This window comes from Delphinapterus leucas, chromosome 7 (genome assembly GCF_059928025.1).
Source record: "Delphinapterus leucas isolate spDelLeu-1000000601 "Yukka" chromosome 7, BTC_Dleu_Yukka2, whole genome shotgun sequence".
Classification (NCBI taxonomy): domain Eukaryota; kingdom Metazoa; phylum Chordata; class Mammalia; order Artiodactyla; family Monodontidae; genus Delphinapterus; species Delphinapterus leucas.
The window spans coordinates 12,933,161-12,960,466 of NC_143135.1; the positions used below are offsets into that span (position 1 = coordinate 12,933,161).

General features: G+C 41.0%; 1 protein-coding gene across 19 annotated transcripts in view; it reads left to right on the forward strand.

Annotated features, from left to right (window-relative positions):
- CELF1 (CUGBP Elav-like family member 1) overlaps nt 1–27,306 on the forward strand; it is a 71,630-nt gene that overhangs the window by 24,143 nt on the left and 20,181 nt on the right. For 13 of the 19 annotated variants that reach the window (XM_089914822.1, XM_089914821.1, XM_089914823.1 and 10 more), the window contains exons 1-3: nt 12,335–12,375; nt 17,600–17,751; nt 26,159–26,346. In XM_089914822.1, the coding sequence (XP_089770948.1) occupies nt 17,681–17,751; nt 26,159–26,346 (259 nt within the window). In that variant the 5' untranslated portion in view covers nt 12,335–12,375; nt 17,600–17,680. Of the gene's footprint in view, nt 1–12,334; nt 12,376–17,599; nt 17,752–26,158; nt 26,347–27,306 lie in introns of those variants that run through there. The other 6 variants (XM_089914835.1, XM_089914836.1, XM_089914838.1 and 3 more) reach the window with 3 other exon arrangements.

Consider the following 27,306-nt stretch of genomic DNA (forward strand, 5'->3'; position numbering starts at 1 on the left):
ATTTGAAGAAGAACAGAAAAAAATTAAATTAAAATCTTATGTACGCCATTTTGAAGAGAAACAATCCTCTCCCACCATAGGCACCAACCTCAGTGCCTGGAATAATAATGATAGCAAAAGTTTATTGAGTGGTTTCTGTGTGCCAGGCACTGTTCTAAATACTTTTACATACATGAGTTTTAAAATTCTAACAAACATCTTCTAAAGTAGATACAGTTACCATAACCATTTGGCAGATGAGAAAGCAGGTATAAAGAAGTTAAACAATTTACGCAAAGCTAAACCTGGCTAGTAAGCTCAAAACTGGGATTCAAAAGCAGTGGTGTGGGAGCTTCCCTGGTGGCGCAGTGTTTTAAGAATCCACCTGCCAATGCAGGGGTCACGGGTTCGAATCCTGGTCTGGGAAGATCCCACATGCCACCGAGCAACTAAGCCCGTGCACCACAACTACTGAGCCTGCACTCTAGAGCCCACGAGCCACAACTACCAAGCCCGCGTGCTACAACTGCTGAAGCCTGCGTGCCTAGAACCTGTGCTCCGCAACAAGACAAGCCACCACAATGAGAAGCCCGTGCACCGCAATGAAGAGTAGCCCCCGCTCGCCGCAACTAGAGAAAAGCCTGTGTGCAGCAACGAAGACCCAATGCAGCCAAAAATAAAATAAATTAAAAAAAAAAAAAAGTGGTGTGACTCCAGAGTCTGAGTGTAGGGTGTATTATAGGCTTATAGTCAATATTTGACTATTAATTTTATTAACACGTTCTGAGTTTTATTTGGGGATTTTTGAATCATGAATCAGTTTAACCCAGTTTCATTTTAGAATTTCCTTCTGAAAATGACTATACTATATGACTTTGGTTTTGCAGGTCTCTTGTCAACTAATTCATTTTTTGATGATAAAAAGCTGGAAGGCAAATAGTCTGTGAAGCATTCCCAGAATTACTAATTTATCTCTGCTGGTGCCAGACTGTTTACTGAAGATATTGAAAGCAGAGTTAATTTTAGTTTCTTTAACTCTTGGTTCCTGCGCTGCACATCTTCAGGAGAGGCCTTCATAGGGGGGCATGGGAAGGGAAGACTGGCAGATTTTACCTAATCCACTAGCTGTAATCTGTGTGAGTGTAACAGGATAATAGGGAGATGTGTTTAAAAGAAATGATGATGGAAGAATTATTGGTAGGCTGAGTAATTTCAGTGGAGGGTAGCAAAAATGTTATTCCATCTTAGACATGTGATTAAATAGCACAAAAGTTTGATTTAGACAGGGAAGAATCAGTTCTTCTAAGGTGTTTGTCTCTCTCAAATTGATGACAGATTTTCTCTAAGCGTATATGCTTTCCCTTGTGTATATGCTGTCCTATGTTGTTTTTTTTTTTTTTTTGCGGTACGCGGGCCTCTCACTGTTGTGGCCTCTCCCGTTGCGGAGCACAGGCTCCCGACGCGCAGGCTCAGCGGCCATGGCTCACGGGCCCAGCCGCTCCGCGGCATGTGGGATCTTCCCGGACCGGGGCACGAACCCGTGTCCCCTGCATCGGCAGGCGGACTCTCAACCACTGTGCCACCAGGGAAGCCCTGTCCTATGTTTTTTGTTTGTGTAAATCTTGTCTTCTGAACAGGGATGGGAATTGGGCCTTTTTTGTACCCTCTCTGCTTCTAGGTATCAAGTTGGATGTTCTCTATGTGTGTTTTTTGATGGATAGATCTCCCATTTTACAGAGAGCTTGTTTTTGTAAAAATGAAATCAAAGCACTGACAAGTTAAATTTTGTGGAACAGTGGGATTTTTTTTAGGAGTGATTTGAAGGAGGTGACAGAGATCATATAAATGGGTATTTAAATGTGAGAAGCACTTTTAGGAGCACAATTTGAGAGTGATGAAAGCATGATAACTGAAGTCACTTTTTTTTTTAAGTGACAGTATTAAAGAGATATTTAGATTTGCCCTAGGGCTGCACATCCTTTGGGATGAATCAAGTCATGCTGAACATACGCCCTGATTGGCTGAAGCAAAGGTGTAATTTTTGTATTTTCTGGCATAAAACCTAACTATCTCAGGAAGCGTCTCTACAGAAAGAAGTGGTTTCTGGTTTTGTAGAATTACGACCTTAAGAACAGAAAGAGATTGAGTAGAGTTTCCTGCTTTTCAACAGAATAGGACAAACCTCCTGAGACAAGACCATATGGAAGCATCCTGCTGAGTGCCCATGTGTTTAGGGTGAGGTTGGGGCAGATGGTACAGGCAGGGTTCCTGGCTGCTTGGTCAAAGATTTTGGAGATGATAGAAGTTAGGTGTTAGGTACTGTGGAAGAACTGTTGTATGTTGTGTATATTGGGCATGTTAGCCTAAGAGTTGAGAGTGAGCTCAGTGAGAGGATATTGATGTATTTGGTAGTGTTGGGGGTAAGATAAGGGAAAAGGTGGGGAGATGCTGACCTGGAATGATAACCTGCAATTCGATCTTAACCTCCTTCTGAGATTAGGGAGGGGGACACAAGATATGGTGTGAGAAACAAGATTCCAGATCCCTGGCCTCTTTTGTTCTCTAGAGCCTTCAAGCAAGATATTGCAGGACTGTAGGATTTTTCTATTTAAGCTTGAAGCTGTTTTGATTCCTTTTTGAGGTACTAGGCCAAAAGCTGTATTTATAGAACTTGTTTTGACACATTATCTCACCCTGTCCTTTGCCTTCCTTACTGGAATTCAGCTAATGTTGCACTCTGCCTGGCAAGAAGGGTTGATTGAAGAAATGTACACATAGATATACAGCTGAGTGATTGAAAATACCTCCAAACTTTGTAAATAGTCCAGCTGTAATGTTTGCAGTTAGTTGAGTTGCTGGGACAGTTTCAAATGGTATAATATAATTACTCAGCTCACACATGGTAGGTATACTGCTGGTTAACCTGGACATTGGCTGTTTCCACACACAAGTTTCTGGCAGAGCAGGAAAAAAAATACAAAAACAAGGTGCTTGTTTTGTAACAGAGCTTGAGTTGGGATTTTTCTTTGTCCCTCATAATTTCAAGAGTTTTCTTTAAAGAAAAATTTCTGTAGAATAGATAACATATCCATATGTAGACAATTCAGTCAGTATTCCACTTCTGCAACCTTGTTAGCAATTTTTTCTTTATCCTTCCAGAGATATTCTATTTATGTACAAGCCATGTGTAAACCCTTTCTTTTTTTTTTGGCTGCGCCACGATGCTTGAGGGATCTTAGCTCCCCGACCAGGCATCGAACCCGGGCCCTGGCAGTGAAAGTGCTAAGTCCTAACCCCTGGACCACCAGGGAATTCCCAGTCCTTTCTTATATAAATATATCCTCCTGATCAGTCCTTAGTGGTACTTTGGAACTGCCTTTTTCTCTTTAATAGCTACAGAGTGTTCTATTGTGTCTCTGTACTATAGTTTATTTAACCAGCACCCAACTGATATGCATATATGTTTCCAGTTTTTGCTGTTATAAACAATGTTCTTATGTATGCCCCTTTGTGTACATCAGGTGTAAGCTTATTTGAAGGCTGTATTTCTAGAACTGGAGTTGCTGAATTGCTGGATTCAAAGGGCATGTGCAGGTTTCACTATTGATAAGATATTTAAGATCATTTTTTATATTTTGCAAGTGCTATTATCAATTGAAGACTAGAAAGATCTTTTTTGTAAATTTTATTAAAGTATAGTTGATTTACAACGTTGTGTTAATTTCTGCTGTACAGCAAAATGATTCATTTATGCATATATAAATTCTTTTTCATCTTCTTTTCCATTCTGGTTTATCATAGGATATTGATTATAGTTCCCTGTACTATACAGTAGTACCTTGTTGTTTATCAGAATAGAAAGATCTTAATGCAGTGTCAGTCAGACTGCTACGCCAGGCTTCCCTGGTGGCGCAGTGGTTGAGAGTCCGCCTGCCAATGCAGGGGACACGGGTTCGTGCCCCGGTCCGGGAAGATCCCACATGCCGCGGAGCGGCTGGGCCCGTGAGCCATGGCCGCTGAGCCTGTGCGTCCGGAGCCTGTGCTCTGCAACAGGAGAGGCCACGACAGTGAGAGGCCCGCGTACCGCAAAAGAAAACACAAAAAACTGCTACCCCAAACAGTTACTGGAATGAACATATGACCTGAAAGGAAAGACTTACGGAGACTGTCCTGAGATAAGTTGAACTATCAAAACCAGCAACCATTATTGCTGGAGAAGAGGCATGTTGCCTAGAGTAGGGAGGAGTAGCCCCTCCTTTTAAAAAAAATTTTAGGGGACATGGTGATGGTAGCTGAATCTGCAAGCCAGATATATTTGTTTTACTCTCAAAATGTTAGTTCCACCCATTTATGATCTCTGCCTTAGAAAAACATTTGTGGTCCATGTCTCATTCAGTCCTTTTCCCTTAAAACTACTCAGATGGATATCATGAGACCAGTCATCAAAATCAGCCTATAGGGGGCTTCCCTGGTGGCGCAGTGGTTGAGAGTCCGCCTGCCGATGCAGCGGACATGGGTTCGTGCCCCGGTCCGGGAAGATCCCACATGCCGTGGAGCGGCTGGGCCCGTGAGCCATGGCCGCTGAGCCTGTGCGTCCGGATCCTGTGCTCCGCAACGGGAGAGGCCACAACAGTGAGAGGCCCCCGTACCGCCAAAAAAAAAAAAAAAATCAGCCTATAAATTCCAAGTACTTGTTATGCCTAAAGTTTAATAATCACCTCAGAAAAATAAAAGCAAACTAATATTTTGAGTTCCCCTCCAAAAAAGCATTTTACAGACTGGCTTATTTTACCAAATAGAGTGCTGTGACTCCAGAAAGTAAAAATCTTACTGGCTGCTTGTGGAACCTGGGTCACTTAGTCCGCTATCTTCACTTTAGTTCCCTCATCTGGAAAATGGGAATGAAAATGCTGAAGAATCTCCTTTGAGCACTCAGGAGAATAAAGTCATTTCCAGAAGGTTATGTATTATAGAAATGACTCTTCAGAGACATCAAGATTATAAGGTAATTTAAAAAGTAACTCTGACAGTGTTTTAGAAAAAAAAATTAGTCACATTCTGCCTACATGGTACTAACATATGGTGCAGCCCTGATGAGCTGCACAAGTGGGCTGAAATCAAAATGCATTTGGAGAGAGGAGCAGTAGTGACTCACTAGATGAGACAGATTTGGCCTTATGGCCGGGCAGTGAAACTAAGGCGGAACTGGTGGTCTTTGAACATGCCAACTTTCAGCAAATGATACATGAATATTATGGGAAATTGGAATGAGTGAGCCTTTGGGTGCGGATTAGGTGCTTTGTCAGTGTCTCAATCCTTGTAGCCCTCCTCTGTATCTTTAGAACCCCCACTTCTTCCACACAGTGGGGAACCTTTGCTGCCTCTGACTTCTGTGCGTGGTTCCCTGTGTCTTTGGGAGGTAGAAGCTGCTAGGCAAATATTTAACACTGATATGCCTGGAACATTGGGTTCAAACTAGAAAGATACATAGGACAGTTAGCAGTTCTTCTCAGAGAAAGCTGCACATTAGCTTAGCTACCATATGTAAATTGCTGCTGCTACATCCAGCAATTTTGTTGCCCAGGGCTGACAGTGCTGCCAAGGAAACAGGAGGAGCTAAAGACAGAATGAGATTCCTACTCCCCTCCCCCTGCAATAGAGAGCTGTAAGGGGAGGAGAGAGGGAATACTTAATGGGGATTTGAGAATTACTTGGAGAGTATAGGCATTTTGGGAGGAAGTAGGAAAAGAGATTTTTTTAAATGTATTTTGCATTCCCTGTCTGCCTCACCTGAGCACCTCCAAAATGGAATGCCTCTTAGGTGAGATGAACTCTTGTTTAGCTTTGTACATAGTCGTATGGAAAGATCATATAACTAAACAGGAGATAAGATGGCAGATCAGGGAAAGGAAGAAGAACAAAGTCCAACTGACCACTGTTCAACTTTGTGAACCACTTTTTGTAGCAGTTTCAGAGGATTTAATAATTATGTTGGGGCTTCCCTGGTGGTGCAGTGGTTAAGAATCCGCCTGCCAACGCAGGGGACACAGGTTAGATCCCTGGTCCGGGAAGATCCCACATGCCACGGAGTAACTAAGCCTGTGCACCACAAGTACTGAGCCTGCTCTCTAGAGCCCGCGAGCCACAACTTCTGAAGCCCGCGTGCCTAGAGCCCGTGCTCCACAAGAGAAGCCACCGCAGTGAGAAGCCTGCTCACTGCAATGAAGAGTAGCCCCTGCTCGTCGCAACTAGAGAAAGCCCACGCCCAGCCACGCAGACCCAACTCAGCCAAAAATAAATAAAATAAATTTTTAAAAAATGAAGAAAAAAAAAAGATGGTGGCTTTGTCAGATAGGTGTTATATTTATTGTTTGTGATATACAGATAAGGAAGATATTGGCAAAGTCAGGCTTTATGCCAATTCTGACTCTTGATTCTTTTTTTTAATAGATTTATTTGTTTTATTTATTTATTTTTGACTGCTTTGGGTCTTTGTTGCTGCATGCGGGCTTTGTCTAGTTGCCGCAAGCGGGGGGCTACTACTCTTTGCAGTGCGAGGGCTTCTCACTGCAGTGGCTTCTCTTGTTGTGGAGCATGGGCTCTAGGCGTGTGGGCTTCAGTAGTTGTGGCATGCGGGCTCAGTAGTTGTGGCTTGCACAACTAGCCACAACTGTGGCTCTAGAGCACATGGGCTTAGTTGCTCCATGGCGTGTGGGATCTTCCCAGACCAGGGCTCGAACCCGTGTCCCTTGCATTGGTAGGCGGCTTCTTAACCACTGCGCCACCAGGGAAGCCCCCTGACTCTTGATTCTTAAATATGGGCTGCTCACAAGAAAAATGTTTATAATTGTCGCATGAAGAAAGTGTTGCCATTTTGCATAACAGTGTTAACACTACTGAACTGTACACTCAAAAATGGTTAGATAGTAAACTTTTCTTTTTTTTTGGCTGCACTGTGTGCAGCTTGTGGGATCTTAGTTTTCTGATCAGGGATCGAACCCATGTCCCCTGCATTGGAAGTGTGGAGTCTTACCCACTGGACCGCCGGGGAAGTTCCTGTGTATTTTTTACCGCAATTTTTTTTTTTAAAGCTGGGGAAAAATTGTTGCCTCTAAAGAGAGGATGAGCATACTGGCCAGTGGCGAAGGAGATGAGGTTGAGATCTGTTTATAATCTTCTCTCCTAGGGTCAGGGAGAGAACACACGTAGATGACTCAAGTCAGTAAAGAATCAGAAGCCCCAAACTTAAGTGTGAATCATGGAAATAGTAGCCACAGAGCAAGGGTCGGAAGGGCGGGGGGAACGGTTTTTATATACCCCACAGAGGAAGTGTCACGTTTTATCCCTGCTGACCAAGACAAATCAGAGCTAAGCCTGATGTACAGGACTCAGGCTGTTTAACATGGAACAGTTTACTACTGTGGAAGGAGATGCTCTGGGAATGATAAGAATAGAAGAAGGGCATTTACTGTGTGTTTCAGTGTATCTGTTTAATCCACCTAATCACCCCCATTTTACAGATGAGCAGAACAGTTAGTGGTTAGTTTTTCAGTCTTGAGTCCACCTATTTGTTGCTGAATACTTTTACACATTTCATTTGATGCTCTAGTCTTTGAGCAGATTCTACTCACTATTAGTTGTGATGTGTGTGCCCAGGATCCTGAATTAGAATCTGGTGGCAACTGCCATTCACTGGCTGCAGGTTCGTAGGGAAAACAGGTAGAGTGGCTAATCCAGACAAAGTCAACTGGATTTAGCACTAATCCCTGGTGGAGTTCTGCATCATGAAGAGCTTGGCTAGCTAGGATAGCTTCCAAAGTTGATCCTTTTATCTGGTTATTTGGCTTTCTAGGGTATGGGGGTGGGAGGGCATGCAGTTTTCCAAAGCAGTAAGCCCAACCTTCTTATTGAGCCAGCCATATAACCGGAGGAAAAAGAAAGAAGTGAGGGCATTGCAAACAGTCTAAAAGGTAACAAACATTTTTTAAAAGCACGATTTTCCTAAGTCATTCCTATTATTTGTCTTCTCTTCCAGTTAGAGATTTGTACAGTGGTTTGAGTGTATTCTGGGCATCCATTTGGTTCCTTTTGAGATAATGTGTATAGTTAAGTCCCTCTTTTACAGGTGAGGAAATTGACACTTAAGAGATGTTAATGAACTTGATCAGAGTCACACATCTACTGAGTAACAGCAGGAAGTTTTCACTACCTTTAATCAGATCTCTCTCAGGACAGTTGAGACTTTGGACATTTACCTGCTTAACAAGATTTGCCTAAGAAGAAAGGTCAGATTCAACTTTATGGCGCTCAGCATTTTAAACGGTCTTTTCTGTGGTTTGTGTGCATGATCTTCCTTATAGATAGTTTTTAACCTGATGTTCTACAGGACCCAGACTGTTCATTGTAGAGCAACTTATTACAGTGGAAGGAGATGCTCTGGGAAAGATGTGGCTAGGAGAAGGGAGTTTACTGTGAGCTTCAGTGTATCTGTCAGGCTTTCAACCAAGGTTCCAACTGCCTGGCATTATATTCATTCCATCCAACTCCTTCATTGCCTGGATTCATGTGATCTTGAGAGTTACTTCGTTGTGTTTTCTCATCTGTAAATGGAGATAGAATAGGTAGGAGCATTAAATGTAAAGGACTGAAAACACTGCATGGCGTACAGTACTCAAAACATGTTAGCTTTTATAATTGTAGCCACTTTTAAATGACTGGACATTTCTCCCTACTTTCTGGTGATAAGGTGTGCAGATTTTAAATACCATATACCATCAATTTGAGGATGCATGCATTTATTACCATTGATGGTATCTTAAATTCCTTGATTTGTGATAACCTGTTAGATTCGAAGAAAAAAATCTGTGCAAAAAACTATTCATCTCAAAGCTGGATATAAAATCAGTGAATTATCTATTGTTTTAAATTATCCAGGCCTGTTTTCAAATTTCCCAGGAGACCTATGGTTACCCTGAGGGCCAGGAGAGGCAAACAGGTAGGATCTGCCTTGCCCCCCTCTATCTTCAACCTGAACAGCTTCACCTTTATGTTTATGGGAAAAACACTGCATTTAAAAACATTTCAAAAACCTCTCATCTGGATAGTTCAGTTCTTCTTTAGCTCCCTGCTTTATTTATATCCAGGTATTATTGAGAGCACTTACTAACAATTGTTAGTAAGTTAGTGAGTCATGTTCATGAGGCTGGGGTCATGGGTTCAGGCCTTATGTAGGTCACTGAGAATTACTGTGCCTGTTACCAGCCTCTGTATCTGGAGTTTGGTTCAGTGCATACTATGTAAGAGCTGTTGATGGTGACTGAGTCAGTGACCATTTATCTTACTGTAAAGGACTGTGTTTTGTTATTTACTCAAGATACAGGCCAGCAGAAAACTCTGAAAAATAAGAAAGGTTCATTACCTTGCCTACACTAAGGGAGGTGTGTAGGAGATCTGAGACCTTTCCTATCAGCCCTGAGAGATGATACCGTTCATTCACTCTTGCATCCTTGAAACATGTAAGTTCCAGGATATATTCCAAAACCAAATATAAATTATTTCCAGATTATTTATTGTGGGATAGGTACTTTGCCTTTCAGAGTCCCCTGTACCACTGACTTGCCAAGTACAATTTTAATACATCATGGCAGGTCATGTTTGGAACATCTAAACATATCACGAGCAGACAGTCCTCCTTGTTTCCCTCCATCCTTGTCTGTTGCGTTGCTCCCCACCCCACCTAACTTTTTGGTGCTCCTTCCCCCCCCAACTCTTTTCACCCCTCTTTGGAACCACCCTTATGCCTCCACACATAGTGATTAAGAACATAAAGGTAAGATTAATAGAAATAGACTCTGTGGAGCTCCAGGGAAGTACAGGACAAAGGTAGTTCAGGCTTCCTCACAGATCTTAACGCATTTAGTTTGGTTCCCCACAGAAATGAAAGATGTAAAAAACTCAAACCTGAAGCTTTTAGTTTCCATTTAGCTTTCCTCTCTCCCCAAAGCATTTCTGTTTTCTTACAGACAAGGCAACAAAAATGTAGGAAAATTAAAACTGGAATGACAAAGCTTTTAAAGAAAATACTTGGAACTTCCCTGGTGGCGCAGTGGTTGAGAGTCTGCCTGCCAATGCAGGGGACATGGGTTTGAGCCCTGGTCCGGGAAGATCCCACATGCCGCGGAGCAACTAAGCCTGTGCGCCAGAACTCCTGAGCCTGCGTTCTGGAGCCTGTGCTCCGCAGCAAGAGAAGCCACTGCAATGAAGAATAGCCCCTGCTCACCGCAACTAGAGAAAAGCCCATGCGCAGCAAGAAAGACCCAGTGCGGCCAAAAATAAAATAAATAAATTTTAAAAAACAATAACACCATTCACTTAAAAAAATGAAAAATAATCCGCCCTCCAATTCAGGGGACGCGAGTTCGATCTCTGGTGGAGGAACTAAGATCCCACATGCCTCAGGGCAACTAAGCCTGCATGCCCACCAACTACTGAGCCCGCGTGCCGCAACTGAGACCCGATGCAGCTAAAAAAACTAAATTAAATTTTTTAAAAAAGAAAATACCTTCTTGTGTTGTGTACTAGTCTTCCCACTGTCCTCCTGCAAGTGACTAGGGCCTGTGTGGAGGAGGATGGTGTGTGCTTTCTTTGTGTGCTTAAGTTTTCTTTAAAACGTCTTCGGGTGACTTAGTAGGATGATTAATATCCTACTTATGTGTTTGTTTTTTAAATAAATAATTCACTTTCTTTTTTCTCTTGGCTGTGCAACTAAGGTTGTTCCTTAGCCCCCTGTATATAGGGCTGCTATGTTCTGTGGGACCTAGATGTGTGTCCTTCATACTTTTAATATAATGGCCCTTCTTAACAACCCCAGGCCTCCCTTTTGCTCTTTGTATCCTGGAGATTCCCCAGCTAGCATGCAGTATGAGTCTGGTCTCACACTAGCAGTTTTCTCAACTGTTCCATGCAACATATTGGGAAACATGACTCCTTGGTCTTTTATTTACCCTTTATATCTTCCAGAATAAAACTAACAAGTAGACATTTAACTTGTTCTCTACCTTCCAAGGTAACAACTACTTCAGAGCCCTCTCAAGACACACTGGCTCAATAAAAGTTTATACTGCCTAGATGGTCACATTTCTCAAGAGAGATAGACCATGGGCTCTGGAGTTAGAATCCCTCATGTAGATTATTTTAGCATCTAAATTCTTAGAGTAATCCCCACCTTAAATGGTTATAATGATACAGGATTGAATGAGGTGTTGTGAACTTAGAAAATGTAAGTTCCTTTCCACTTAATAACTTGATGATGTAGGCAGGTCCAAGAAAGTGCTTTTAGAAGTTTTTTTTTGTTAGTGTAGACTTTGCATTAAAATGGTTGGGAGCGTCATTACTTCATTAGCAAAATTGAAGACCAGTTAGGTCCATATGAAAAGTCAGATTAAGTACTCAAGCACCCATTTTATGTCAGTCAAGAAATGTCTTTGTGTTCACGGAGGGTAGGTAGAGTGTAGTGTCTCACAGTGAGTTCTGGTTCTAGCTTTGTCTTTGAGAATTCTTACACTTTCTAGAGTAGACTTGGTGACTTTCAGCAGTTCTCTGTAGCCAGGGCCAGGCAGAAGGTACAGTTGGCAGGAGTTGTAGATGGAAGTTTGTAGGAATTTGGGCAGCTTTTATAGAATCAATCTTGCAAGATTGTTCAATAATGTTTAAAAATGAAACAAACTGGTTTTGTGGTTCCTCTGTTTGCTTTTACCTTCAATTAACTTCCCCATCTTCCGATTTTTTGTTGGTTTCAGTGGTTCACCAGTGTCCTGGGGCCACCAATATGCATTTACAAGGCAGGAACTTGGGGTTGCCTTTGAAGTGCTTTATGCCTGGCACCAGCCTATTCAGGAAGGTTGGTTTGGGGAAATATCATGGCCTCTTCACATTAACAATATGATCGTTAATTGCTAAAAGGATTATACAACCTTTAGCTTTACTGTAGTTTCCCACCCAAAAGCAGATGCTAAAAAATGATTGTTTTGGTGACCTAGCTGTGCTACAGTTCAACTTCATAAATCCTAGTCAGTGTTTTGCTGTTTGTTGTGACATTTTGTGGTAAGCTGCTTCTTAAGCCTTTTAGTACTTTAGTTCTCCATTTCTAAGTTGATGGTGTTCTTAAATTAACTTTGAGATGTGAAATGTAATTTATCGTTAAGGTATTGTATACTTTAAAAATGGGAGAGGGAGAGTTTGTTTTTTATCTTCAGTCTTGGTGATAAAGGGGCTTTTCCTTGGAAAGAAGCTACATATCTGGAATTATGAGAAGTATAGGCATGGCCCACTTATTTTTCTTTCCTTGGTTTTTTAGAGTGAAGACAGTAGTCCAGAGAGGGAGGTGGAAAGCTACAGGTATGGGCTAACTGCTGGATGGGTGTGCTCTGTGGTTTTCTTTTTAACCTTCTTGCATGAGGCCTGTTTTGCAGAAGTGAAAAAATTGCCTTCAGAAAGGTGATGGCTTTTTTCCTACATTATGGGATAAATTTCCTGTTCCTAGGAAGCTAGATTTTTTTTTTTTTTTTTTTTTTCTCTTTTTGAACTCTTCCTCCTTAGCTGTTTCCCAAGGCAGGCTTACCTCCCATTTGAACTAGCTGCTGCCTAGTTCTAACAGCTGGGGCTGGGTAGAGGGTGGAGAAGGAGAGGGGAGAGGGGAGGGAGGGTATGTATGTGTATGTATGTACATCTACACACAGCAGCTGCCCAGCTAGCTTTCTTTCCCCTTTGCACTTCATAGCTGGAAGATCCCAAGTAAACAAGAACAAGGATGAGGACAGAACGTAGTGGATTTCACACAGATAATATTACCCTCCTGGAACCAGAAGTTGTTCAACATACTGATTTTTATTTATTTATTTTGCGGTACGCGGGCCTCTCACTGCTGTGGCCTCTCCCGTTGCGGAGCACAGGCTCCGGACGCGCAGGCTCAGTGGCCATGGCTCATGGGCCCAGCCGCTCTGTGGCTCGTGGGATCCTTCCGGACCGGGGCACGAACCCGTGTCCCCTGCATCGGCAGGCGGACTCTGAACCACTGCGCCACCAGGGAAGCCCAACATACTGATTTTTAAATCAGCACTGGGGCCTAAATAAAGCTTAAGCTTACACTATATTGTTATCAACTAACAATTACACTTAAGTTCCAGAACTAGTTTGGGACCTGAAAATATGACCTGATTTGAATGGTGGTCACAATTTGACAGGACAGTTTATTTGGTCAGGGTTAGTTAGTCCCAGAAACTCCAAGGAAGGCTCTGAGCTTAACACTTTTGCTGAGAGCACTAAGCATGGAAGAATGTCTTTCTGCTAGTCCTTTGACACTGACTGGGGAGAAGATAGTAGTGATTAAGGATAGGGAGAGGAAATGGAAAACTTAGATTCAAAAAAGGTAAATTTTCTTCCCTTCAACCTTGTTCTATCTTCTCATACACCATATATGATAATTTTACAGGCAAACCAACTTGCACACAACAATTACTAAACTTAGTGCTTTTTGTCTTACAGTGGTTTTAGATTTGGAATGGAAGTTTTTTTGTTTTTTTTTTTAAACTGGAAACTTTATCCAGAGAAGATATGCTTTACAATTCTTGGAGGTATCTTAACAACCTAGAATGAAACTCCTGTCACAGAATTTGGATGCATTTGCTCACAATCTGGAAATAACATAAGCCCTAGGGAAGGAGGAAGGGGGCTTTCTGCCCACATCCTATCAGCAGGCCTTAATTACTAGAAGTGGTTGAGCCTAGCCAGCAGGGCACACAAGACCAAAAAGCAAAAGATGCAGGCGGGAGGCCCAGGAACAAAATCCAACTCGCAGAGATCCTTGGTGGGCACCAGTGTTTTTCAAATTTTTAATTTATTGCCAGGTTTTAAACATGGGGGGATTTCAAATAGAAATGGAACTTTTTTTTAAAAAAATAATAATTCTATTCCTTCTTTTCTTTAAAACCCTCTCCCCCCTTTCAGGAATTTTTTCATTGTCTAGATTCTCATGGAAACTCAACAAAGATTTTTTGTTTTGTTTTAAATTATATTTCACTGTCACATTTTTGCAAAAAGTCTCCCACAAGTGAGATGTCACAGAGATAATTAGCAATTTAGGTCAGTATATTTTTGCATATGCAAGGTACTAGCTTGGGAGTTTTAGGAGACCCACTAATTACATTAGAAGTACTAAATTTTGGAAATGAAATTCAAGTCCATAAAGGTTTTAGGCTAAATTTTAAATTATTCTGGTTGGTTATTTTCAAGTGGTATCAATTGGTTGCTTCTTTTCTACATCCCTTATGTACCATTTAACTGCCAGAAGCTCAGGGGGTGGAGGGGGGAAGCCAGTCTACTTAACTGTCTTAGGTTATGACTTTTCCCTAGGTTTTTGTACTTTTCCTTAAATAGACTAATGGTGGGGATTTTTAATGACATAGGCTCTCTTTTATAATTTAGTAGTAGGCTCTAATTTCCTCTATGCTCATATAACCAGACTTCACATTTTTGCCCTTTAAAACACATTTAGATTATTGAGATGGAAGTATAAAATCCCTTCACCTGTCACTGAATTCCCTGGTTACATCAATCAAGATAGACAGCCTGTCGTTCGCATGTACCACCTGGGCTTTTTTGCTCACCTATGCTTTACTTTGCTCTTTCACTCTTAACAAAACAAATGCTGTGATTTCTAGCATTTCTCTCTTCTAATCCAGTTTTTAAACTGTTTATTCCCTTCTGGTATTCTTTTTTTTTTTTTTTGGAATTTTTGTATTTTATTTATTTTTTATACAGCAGGTTCTTATTAGTTATCTATTTTATACATATTAGTGTATATATGTATACACTATGTATATGTATGTATATATGTATACTCAATCTCCCAATTCATCCCACCCCTTCTGATATTCTAAATGCAGGGTGTGCTATTCTTTTGAGGGTTTCCCTTGTCCTCTGATCATTTTTAATGATTTGGGTTATTAATGTTACAGCAGGCTGACTGCTCCTATCCTCACACAATTAGACTTTAAATTGTTTCCCTTAGAACAAAGTAGAGAGTATTCAAGGCAAAGAAAACTGAGACAGCCAACCAGGGACAGAAGAGAAAACCATGACTGTAAATTCACAGACATGTGGTAAAAAGAGACTGAGGGAAAGTTAAGGTCTTCTTTTGCAGTGGACCCTGGGTTATAAGCCTGGAATGGTTTCTGAGCAAGAAATTTTAAAAAACAACTACTTATGGACAGTTTTTCTGTGAATAACTTTTTAATTTCCACCTAACAGCTGCATTTTTGTATTTCCATAATTGTTTTTTTATCATCACTTAACTTTGTAACCCTTTTCTAAAATTGAGTGACTTGTGATTAATTTCTGTTCTTTCTTTTCACACAAGCATGTTGAACTTAATTATACTGAAATAATTCTTGTGACCTGCCTAAAGAGAATCACCCTCCCTCATGTAATAACATTTCCATCTTGTAGGTTTTAAAAACAGTGCAGCCTTATAAATCGTAAAATGAATTTTAAAACATTACAACTTTGGCTTGGTAAAGATTACTGTAAGGAGTGCACATCTTTCCTACACTGAGCAGTGCTCTTTTGTTATAGATGTGATTCTGATTAAAATAGAGATGTAATTAGTAGTCATGTATTTCTAGTGAATAATAAAAGCATAATAACCAGTGGCCTTCCTGAAAACTTGATTCCTTTTTAAAGGAATCCTTGAACTAAAAAATCTAATTTGGTTGTTAACTGGCCTCACAAAGTTGCTCCTTAGTCTAGGTAGTTTTCTATAGGAAGAGGCTTCTGATCGACTCCAGTGTACTTAGAAACAAGGACTAGCCTAACCAGTAACTCAGCCAGCCCCAGCTTGGGTTAACATCTTTTTGTCTGGCAATCAGGGCTTGGTGAACTGTGTGTACTGTGTGCCAGTTGCAGTCTCCTCTCACTTGCTGCCTGTTTTTGCTTCCTCTTTTAATAGGGTGGAAGAGAGCTCCTGTCACTTTTGTCTCTAAAGTAGTAGATCAAATGGGCAGGGTCTCTGAAAAAAACAGAAAAGCAGCTATCTGCTATTTTAGTTCTAAATTTTGCGTGGTTATGTCTGGATATTGGACAGAAGATACAGTTTCTACCTTCCTCAGTCAGACGCAGACAGGTGTCAGCCATCGTTACACAGACTAGAACATTTAGGCCTGTGCCATGACATTACTGCCTTTCATTATTTTTTGTTAACGTCATTCTGTATGTTTAGGAGTTCATCTGTTTACCTCTTTACAGGCTGAACATAACTTTTTTTTTTCAAAGTTCCCTGTATTGTGAACTGAGCTTGAGTGAAGTCTTTGAGGTAAGGCAACCCTAATGATAAAAATGGAAAGAAGGCCTGTGAAATTTGGGAGCCTTCAGAGATACAGTTTTAGAGTCACTGCCTAAATATTGAAATGCCACCATTTGTTGTTTGGAGGGATGTGGAGCTAAATTGAGAATGGGAGTACCACATCTGCCTTGACTGCTAAATATATCCATCTCTGCTGCTCACCCATAATAGAATTTTTATGTGCACATTCATTAATCTTGGTTTTAGGAACAGTTTAAAAGAGGGCAGCCACTGAAGAGACTTAGTCTACATTCCTGTTTCCTTCCTTTAAGTGTTTGAGTATTTGTCCCTGGTAGGCCCGAGTTCTTTTTCATTATTATCACTGTGGTGGCTTTTGTTTAGTTTTCTTTTGTTTTTTGTTTCTCTAGAAAGGTCAAACTACTGAAAAAAGTGTTCCTTAGTACTTTATCAAGAGGCAGAGTATACTATTCCATTTTTATTTTTCACTTTTTAAATTTTCTGGCAAATTAAGATTCAGAATTAGTAAAGAAGTTTTGCCCTGTGCTACCTAAATGAATGTCAGTGAAACAGCAATTTTTAAAGTTTTCACTGTGATGAGGAACCATTAGGTAGCATACTTTGCTCTCAAGACCATCAAGAAAGCAAGGCTGGTCCAGTGCAGGTAGTAGTATAAGAGCAGTATGTTTCTGGTGGCCAGTTCTTCAGCCAGCTTGCCTCTGGCCTGCTTCTGATGGATGGTCTGAACCATTAAATGACTCTTCTGAGGTTAGTTTGGAACCCAAATAGTGCGTTCGTTGCTGTCTTTGGCACGTGGAAAATAAGTTCAAACCAAGGCTAACAACCCAGTTCTTTCTAAAAACATTTTCAGACCACATGAAGTGAACTTTTTTTTTTCCCCTTTTCTTTTGCTTCAGGTAGTTTCAGGCTTTGGGGGTCCTCAAAAACTGATTCTCAGGGAGGAGTTTGGAAGATGTGAAACAAGCTTGTGTTTCTTCTGCTCTGTTAGCCACTGCTATCTTCATGGATCTGACACTATTTATCTGACAGTGCACTTAGTACTGCTTCGCCAGGGAAAATCACACAAAACAAGCCTGGCGCATCAGCACTTTCATTGTGTGCTGGGCTGAGCCTCCCTTCACATGGTCACATCCCCCTCTTAATCCAATACTCCCTTCCCCTTCCCCAGTCCTGCCTGTTTCTGTGGCACTTATTGCTGGTTTCCCTGAGCTCCTGTTTCCACTTTGTGTTTTTTGTGGGGCCCAGGAAGCTAAAGCTGTGTGTATTTGTGGATCAGACAAGTGCAGCAAGTTAATAACATTGGCTTCTGAAGGGGAGAGTGAGGTGATGGCTGCGTTTAAGTTGGATTTCCTTCCAGAAATGATGGTGGATCATTGCTCTTTGAATTCCAGTCCCGTGTAAGTATTTTTGTTGTCTCATTTTTATCATAAGTAGAGGAACTGGGCTGTTTTCCTTGTTATTTGATAAAACTGGTCCCTTTCCTTAAAAGAGGGAGGAAAAAATTGGGTGAGGAAGCCAAAGTCCACATTATTGTTATTTTCTTTTGTAGTCTGATTCTCTCTCATTACTGCTGATTTCCTCTAGCTATAAAAGTTTTGTACATAAGGATGCATTTGATATATGACCAGCAACATCAGCTCAAGTGTGCTGGCTCCAGTCCCTTTAAGCTGTAGTTTTCCCATCTGATAGATTCCAAGGTATTTTTTTAAACCATAGTTTTATTACTTTGGGTTGGGTATACAACTTCAGATAATCTTTTGGAAAGCTATTTATTTGTATGTTTGTTTATTTTTAATGATCAAATTCTTAGACTCCTATCACAGAGGACTGGTAGCTAGGGTGTATTTAGTAGTATATACAGAACGCTGTATTGACATGTAAATTAGTCCTGAACCTTGATTTCCACACCCCTCAATCTAATTGAAAATGCAACACAATACATGATTCTGGGGACATCAGATGTACCCCCCACAAAGGGGGACAGACTGGATTAATCTTGATTGGGAATTTGCCTTAATAAATTTTGAATGTGGAAATGAGAAACCTAATCAGTTTGCAGTACTACTGTTCAAGAAGTGACACTGCCATTGTATGCAGCTAAAACGCCAACCTGGCTCTGAGTTATACCTATAGGGGGCCCGAATTATGGGCTTTGTAGAAAAGAACACACTTCTAACTCTTGATTTCAGTTTCTTTAACCAGGCTTCATAGTACCTTGGAACCTAAGTAAAAGAGCCTTAGGTTATTCAAAGCCAAGAATATTAAATGGTAGACTACTCCCTAGATAACAGTAGTGCAAGTCTTTGAGATTAGGCCTCCATGTACAAATCAGTCTGCCCTGGGATTAGGTGTAACAGGTGTTGTAATAGCAGATTCTCAACAGTTCTTTGTGGAATAGTTTTGGGGCGGGGGCGGGGGGGCTCAAAGTTAGGTGGCTTGCTGATTTGGGATGGATCCTATGCCTTCTCTGTAGTCTCCAAAATAATGGTAATTTAAATGTGTCTTTTTATAAGAGTTCTCTTTACTGCTAAAATAAAACTTTAGCAGTAGATTACAGGTGAAATCACAATGAATCCCATCATAAAGACTTAATACATAATAAAAGTATTCCCATGTACCAGATATATGGTCCCTAGAAATAGGACTTTGTGGCTCAAATTATCTTTCACTGTAACACTTTCTCTCTATGCGTTGCAACTGCCTAGTGTTCAGTCCTTAGATACAGCATTCTTCCTCAGCCTGTTTCTTATCTTTTACAAGGTCGACCTAATTCAGTATCCCATGAAATCTGGATCATGGACCACTGTGTGAAAGTCACCTGGAGTATAAAAATGCAGGTTCTGGATCCATGCGCAGATATTCTCGTGCTAGAATGGGCCCAAGAATCTATTTTAACAATGTCCCATGTGGTTTTTGTGTACACTTGAGTTAGAGAACTAATGGACTGAATACAATGCTCATTCTGAGTACAAGTAATCAGGGAGTACACTGTTGTATTATTTTTTCCCAAGAGCTTTTACATTTGTTTTAGTCATCCAGCTTCACAAAAGCTTTGTGAGGTTAATTGGGCATAAACTATTGCCCCTGTTTTACAGATGAGAAACCCAGTTGAGAGAAGCTATACCTGACTTGACTGAGGACAGTTGGTATCAACCTTGGGCCTAAAATGCAAGTTTAATGATAGCCGCTTTATTTTTGCCCCCTAGACCTGGCTGCCTCAGGTGTCACTAAGCAGTTAACCATCAATGCTTCTCATTATTCTAAGTCCTCTGGCCCACTCCCATGGGCACCACACACCCAAATCCCACAGAGTTGGGAAGAAGAAAGTTCTGCAGAATGGTGTATGCTTGCCACCTCTTTCTTGGACTCTCAGCCCTTCTTTTCACTCATACTACTTTAGCAGTAGGCTTGATAATTATTAGTTTTCTCTCTGAAGTGATATTGCCTGGGAATATGATCTAGCAATGTATCTATTCCAAAATTTCTTTACAACAGAGAAAAATTGCTGGAGGAGCTGTGGAAGGGCTGGGAGGACCTGATCCCTAGTTCCCTTTCTTATTTATAATAATAGATATTACAGATACTTATTATTTGTAATAAATAATACTCTTCAGCTTCTACTGGTTCCTTTTACTTTGCTTGCACACTAGGTCATAGGTGTTCTCTAGGGATTGTATCTCAGACCTTTTCCTCTTAGCTTTCCCATTGCTTAAGGGGGCACTGATGTGCTTCTCTGATTCTCAGATCTTTATCTATCCCCCAGATGTCCCTTGAGTTCTATGACTTTGTTCTAAATACTGCCCATTGGATACCTCCATGTGGAGGTCTTCCCATGTAAAAACAGTTCCCCAGACTGTCTGTACTAGAATCCAAGAGTGATTAGTAATTTCTTTTCCTCATCGCCTTTATCGATTATCTCCAAGTTGTAGTGAGTCCTGCCGCTCAACATTGCGGGAATGGTTCCTAATCTTAGGGTCTGGTTTGTGCAAGAGCCTCCTGATCTGCATATTTCCCCACTTTATTCATCCTCTAGATTATTGCCAGATGTCTTTTAAAAGACAAATCTAACCACCCCTTGTTTAAAAATCTTGGAATAAAGTTCAGGCCTATCAGTATAACATGGAAAGCCATTTCCTGGGTCTTTCCAACCTCTTTATTCTCATCAAATTTCTCTTTCTAATTTTTAAAAAATGTGTTTATACGCCTCCCCCCCAACTTTCTCAAGTCCTTTTCCTACCTTTCTAATGTTACCTCACTCTTCTGTCCTTTCTGAGTCCTTACCATTTCCTCATCACCCCTTAGACTTTCATACCTCCATGCTACATAGCACTTTTTCCAGCTGCTTACTCCATTCAGCTTGAATCCCTGTGCACACACACCCCCTGCCCCAAATAAGTTAAACCATATTAGCCACTTTTTTCACAGAACTTGTATAAATCTGTTAAAGCATTTGTAGCATATTGTAGCTGTGTCCTTCCACTTGTTCAGTGCCATTGTCTACAGGGCCGGTATTGCTCAGTCTGCTTTTATAGCCCTTATAGTGTGTAGTATCTGATACACAGCAGGAGCTTGGGAAGTACAGTTGAATGAATGATAAACCCTGTGAGGTTTTTTTCTTAATAATTGGAGATGATTACTGAGGTAAGATCTTCAGACATTATCTCTCTTCCTCAGGGAAGAAGGCTGAAAACCTTCACAGGCAGATTGTTACTGTTCTGTTGTTGAATGGTGACTTAAAAATATTGATAGCTTTTTCTAGTACCTAACACCTCAACTAACAGGAAGATCTCCCTTTATTCAAATTAAAATTCCTTCCAGCATAGATGCATCTAGTCTTGTTCCCCTAGAGAACATCTGGTAAGTAACTTAGGCCAGTGTTTCTGGGTCCTTTTCATTCTGATGTTCTTCTGTGCTAGTTTTTCCACAGCACATTGTGAGCCAGAGGACCTGGTAGGGGTGGGTGGTGGCTGGAGATTGGGATGCAACAAGTATTTATGCCTGCTGGGGAGGTGGAGGGGTAGGTAAGTATTTGAAATTTTTCTGTTTGTATAATGAGCAAATGGAGGTCAACAAGTAATGAGAAGGGGAGAGGGAAAAAACTGAGTTATTAAAGGTTTTGGAAATGATTTTTAACCAGATGTGAAGGTAGTATTTGCCAACCCGTCTGACTGCAAGGAACAGATACCACTCAAGCTAGCATATATGAAAGGGTTTTCTTGTAAGGACACAAGTGGACTGGACTATAATATAATCAGGAACTCTACAGCTGAAAGACCCGGAAACTCCATCTTTTTGACCCAGGGCACGCGTTCTGCTCTGTCTGCATGTGCTGCTGCTTCTGTTCTTCATCTACCAGATAATTTTGGTTGCAGCATGGCTTGGCTTGCCCTTCCAGGCTGTCTTGACACGCCCCCCCCCCCCAGAGCATTTTCATCCCACAAAAGAAACCCTGTACCCATGAGTAATCATTCCCTCCCTTTCTCCCTACCCCTAATCCCCATTCCTAGGCAACCACTAACCTACTTTCTGTGTCTATAGATTTGCCTATTCATTTCACATAAATAGAATCACACAATATGTAGCCTTTTGTGATTGGCTTCTTTCACTTAGCATAATGTTTTCAAGCTTCATCTATATTGTAGCATGACTCCTATTATCTCTTGCCACTGCCCTTTCATCTTGTCAGCTTAACTCGTGCCGTCCCCAGTTGCAGCTTTTCCTCTTCCAACTTCACCACTGACTGCCTGTTTCTGTTAACCCATTCTAGATTCTGTAGAGCAGCCCTGTGCAATAGAACTTTCTGTGATGTTAAAAATATTATTCTGGGAATTCCCTGCTGGTCCAGTGGTTAGGACTCTGGGCTTTCACTGCCGAGGGCCCGGGTTCAGTCCCTGGTCAGGGAACTAAGATCCCCACAAGCCATGTGGCTAGAAAAAAAAGAAAAAAAAAAAACCTTGTGTCTCTGCTGTCCTATGCAGTAGACACTGGTCATATGTGGCTAGTGCAATCGAGAAACTGGATTTTTAAAATTAAATTTAAATAGTCACCTGTGGCTAGTGTCTATTGTCTTGCTCAGTGCAGCTATAGAGGATCTTGATTAGCCAGGCCTATCTTTCTGTTTTAAGCATAGGCCACAGTCTTAGGTTTCCAGCAAGCCAGTGAATCAGCTTGTTGGGTTAAGATCCACCTCCTGGTCTAGTCATCTGGGGCCAAGGAATGGGAAAGAAGTGGGATAGAACATTAACTCTGCCCTCTGAGCTGGGCCTGGTGCTGGGAAGTTTTGAAAGGAGGAAGAGAAGAGAGGGTTTAAGAGTTTTGAATGGAAGTGTGCTTTGAAAATAAAGCTCTTTGTTTTCTCTCCCCTGTCTCTTCCAAATTGGTTGTTTCATTTTCCTATGGCATGTTCCATCGAGAATCAGGTAGACAAGGCAGCCTCTGGTCCTGATCTCTCATTCTTAATGATTCGCCAGTTGCTGGGTCAGAAACATAAAAAGAAGTGGGTTGGTGTCATGCCTCTCCCCTAAAATACTTGCTGCCTTCTCATCTCCCTTCTTCCCTCACTGCTGCAGGCCATGCTTTTCCTCTCTTCCATCCTACTCCCAGGTTAATACTTCACTGAAGTACTGGCAGTACTTCCACAGAAGATAAGAATTTCCACAGACTTGTCCCTTAGGAATGACAGGGACAGTATAGGTACTTCTCCAGGGGCTGCTGAATTCATTGGTTCTTGAGTGAACATAATAAATGTATGTAATTTATGATCACTGACTCTGAGGAGCTCTCCATCAATGGGGAGGTAAGGCACAAATTTGAGAATGTGTCCAGTGATACGTAGACTGAATGCCATACCCGGATGTTGTGGGATCCTTGGCATATCACACTGGGAGTCTTGTCCCCAGGTGACTCTTTTATGCAGTGGTTACTTTTAAGGACAGCATGCTTACTGGAAGTATGTGTGGAAGGTTCAGAATGGAAGAGCATTGTTGCTCATCTCTTCAGACACAATAACAGTTTATGAGAAAGTTTGTGACTGCTTATTACATATACATAGGTACACGTGTGGTTGCTTTTCTCTTTTTTATCTCTCGCTGATATTGGCACTAACTGTGTCTTCATGTGCTCCAAAGAAATACCCCATGTTTTCCTTATTCACTGATATATACCACATCTAACACAGTGCTTGGCCTGTATAAATAAGAGCTCAGTATTAATTGGAGGAAGAAATAAGTCAGTGCATAACTCCAGTTGCATGATGTCCACTGCACCTTGAGCCTGGCCTGATCATTTGCTGTGCCCTAGAAGTGCGTCTTAAACTGGTGAAGGACCATGTCCTGTCTCTCCCGCCACCAAGCTTGTTAAATACAATATGATAATTTCATAGAAAAAATAATGAGGTGTAAGCTTGCATTTTGCGTATCTTTTTAATATTCGATTGAACATATGTAAAATTATGCAGTGTGATTGCTGTAAATGTTTCTAATGGTTAAGTTTGAAGATTGCCCCTGGTCCTTGGGGGATTCTTCTGGCTTTTGAATTGGTATACACGGCAGGAAAGGGTGATTCATGGAGTAGGTGGACATGAAGAAATGGAGAGGGATTTGGAGAGTAAAGAGAGAAAGGAAAGGCACTTGTCTGGAATGCTGAGTCTCCACTGAACTTTTGGGTAAATCACAATTCACATATATTGACTGTGTTTATGCTTTTGCACTAAACAGTGATACATTTAGTTTAGAAACAGCACACGAATACAGAAGGAAGGGACAAATTGAGCACGGTTGCCTCCAGTGTAATACAAACTAATAAACTCCTGCCTCTTTTCAGAAATAACTGTCTGCTTCCTTTATAGTCAAAACGTTCTAAGCACCATTTATTTGGGTTCTATGTTAACCCTCCCTAGAATAGAAATGTGATTAAACTTAGCGACATTTTAATAAAATACTAAAACTGGTAATTAAAGTTGTTGGGAATGGGTTGTAGGGAGTGACTCCCATTTTTTTCACTAGTCATAAGACTTTTTTAAAAAAATTCATGGTAGAATGATTTCTGTTAGAATGTTGGGATTAAGCTTCTAGAAGCAGCCATATTATATTTGTGCAACAACTTACCATACATGGTTTTAAATTAATAAAGGAAAACCAGTAAAACAATGTATTCCAAAATACTTAAAAAACAGTAGGTTCATCTTGTGACAGTCAATCATAGGAGATAATATCTGCTCTTCAATTTGTGAGCCCTCTTTGTGCACAGCATTCATTTTTATCAAGGTTAGTTGCTTAAATGGGGGAATTGTTGAGAACAAGAAGTTCTTCCCATCCCACATCTGAGTAATTACTTTGAATCAGGCACCATACCAGGTGTGGCTATAAGAATGAATAGGAAATAAAACAGTTTCTGCCTTCAAGGAGCTCTCAGTCTTGGGAGAGGTAGACAGAGCCGGATTATGCTAAAATGTGTTAAATACTACAGTGAAGTTGGAAATTTAGTACTATTTGAGTCCTGATGAAATTGACGAGTTAACCTGAAAGAGTATGAGGAACCTTCACAGACGTAGCAGCAAGGGTTGATCTGTATGACATTTGTCTTAAAGCTTTTGATGTTTAGTTAGTGCTAGATTCAGCACAGGTGACATGAGAATAGCCCTGTATTCAGTTACAAGAGATTTAGGAATTTAACAGAGGTTGAACTACTGGATTCAGCATTCTCAAGGATCTTCAAATACTATTCAAAGGATAGCAGTGGTGAAAAAACTATTGTTTTTCCTTTAAAGAAAAGTGGCGTTTTATTTGGGATTGAATATTAGAACATGGCACATTGGAACATGATGATATGATGTCTGGATTTAGCAAACACTAACAAAAGTTAAACATGCTATTTGGAATTTAAGTTGTTATTGGTTTGGATACATGCTAAGAATAAGATCATGAAAGGTGGTAGGAGAAGGACTTTGATTCATTTTGAGTGGAAACATTTACAGTGCAGGAGTTCCCCATGGTTCTTGGCAGTGGCAGGGGTAGGAATGAAGGTATTTAAATAGGAGTGTTACAGGTTTGATGTGATGGGATTGGAGGAGTTTGTGGACATTATAATGGTTACAGTTGGTAAGGGAATTAACTGATAAAATCTTGGAGAAATAGCAGTAAATTGGATAACTTAGAAACAAAAAACCCTAGAGTGATGACATCATTGTTTTTGTTTATATAACAGTCATTTGTGAAAGTTTAAGAGGCAAAGCTTTGTTTTGATTTGGGGGCTCACTCAGGAGCATCAGGATTATGCATGAGACAGCAACATCCAAAGGCTAACATTCTAGTCAGTTCTTAGCTTAGGCCTTGGAAATCATGTGCTTCTGCTCTAACATCTACTGAAAGAAAACTTTTCACCCATCATCGTGTAGATTGAGAATCCTGAATCTTATCCATAAGCAGTAGTTCTTTGTGATTTTATGGACATTTTAAAAAGTTTTATTAGCTATGCTTAAAAATGATTAAAATTTGCTTTAGGAACTTTACTTCTTAAGTTCTTCGGAGACTTCTCTAGATAGACAAGGAATGACTGACACTCAATTCCTTAGTTAAAGCCCAGGGTGTCCTAATCAGAATGGTGACTTTAGTTTGGGAATCTAATGGAAGGGGTGGCGTAGTGAGGGAGGACCAGGGAACTCTGGTAAATTGAATGGAAGTAGTGAAAGGAAGTAGAATTTTTTCCCCCTGCTTTATCAGGAAGTAGTTGAGACCTTTAAGGAAAAGAAGATTCTCTAGGAAGCAACATGAATACATAATAGAAGTTTTATTTTATTTTACGCAGCTCAAAGAAAATGAACGGCACCCTGGACCACCCAGACCAACCGGATCTTGATGCTATCAAGATGTTTGTGGGCCAGGTTCCAAGGACCTGGTCAGAGAAGGACTTGAGGGAACTGTTTGAACAGTATGGTGCTGTCTACGAAATCAACGTCCTAAGGGATAGGAGCCAAAACCCTCCTCAGAGCAAAGGTAAAGGGCTTTGACTTTTATATGTATTTTCAATCATGTGCATGCTCTCTCTCATTGCCAGAATGCTCTTGTGGTCATATAGGAGGGGAAAAAAACCTGTCATTTTGTTGTAGCTATATCTCCGAGTCCAAACACGTTTAATGGCTTAAAAGTAAAAGCTTAAGGTGACATCATGAGGATAATTTGTAAATTGGATCTTGGGCAGTCCTTTTTGAGATCTGTAAATTCTAGAGACAGACTCATGTGAGTGTCTCATTTGATCTTGAGAGTGGAATGACAAAAATAAAGTTGAAGTAAACCAACCACATAGGTTTTCTTTAGTATTTTGGCTAGAGTAAGTGGAAAGAGAAAGACTGTCCAGGTACCCGTGGGTTTCTGTTAGTGTTACAGAGGCCTTCTGGGATGGCTTAGCAACTAGGAGCAACTTGTTTGTAGGTGACCTGTTATAGCCTACAAAATGAACAGGAGGGCTTCCCTGGTGTGCAGTGGTTGAGAGTCCGCCTGCCGATGCAGGGGACACGGGTTCGTGCCCTGGTCCGGGAAGATCCCACATGCCGCGGAGCGGCTGGGCCTGTGAGCCATGGCTGCTGAGCCTGCGTGTCCAGAGCCTGTGCTCTGCCACAGGAGAGGCCACAACAGTGAGGGGCCCGCGTACCACAAATAAATGAAAGAAAGAAAGAGAGAAAGAGAGAAAGAGAGAAAAGAGAGAAAAGAAAGAAAGAAAGAAAGAAAGAAAGAAAGGAAGAAAGAAAGAAAGAAAGGAAAGGAAAGGAAAGAAAGAAAGAAAAGGAGAAGAAAGGCAAGCTGCTTCCAGAAATACCCAGCAGAGTGGAAGTTTTATAGGCCTGATAGTAGATAGCCTGTTAGCTTTGCCCCATACCACATAGACATACACTTGTTTTCCCAAACGACCTATTTCAGAGTAATTTTCTGTGAAAGCTGTTCTACGGTGCAGATGTA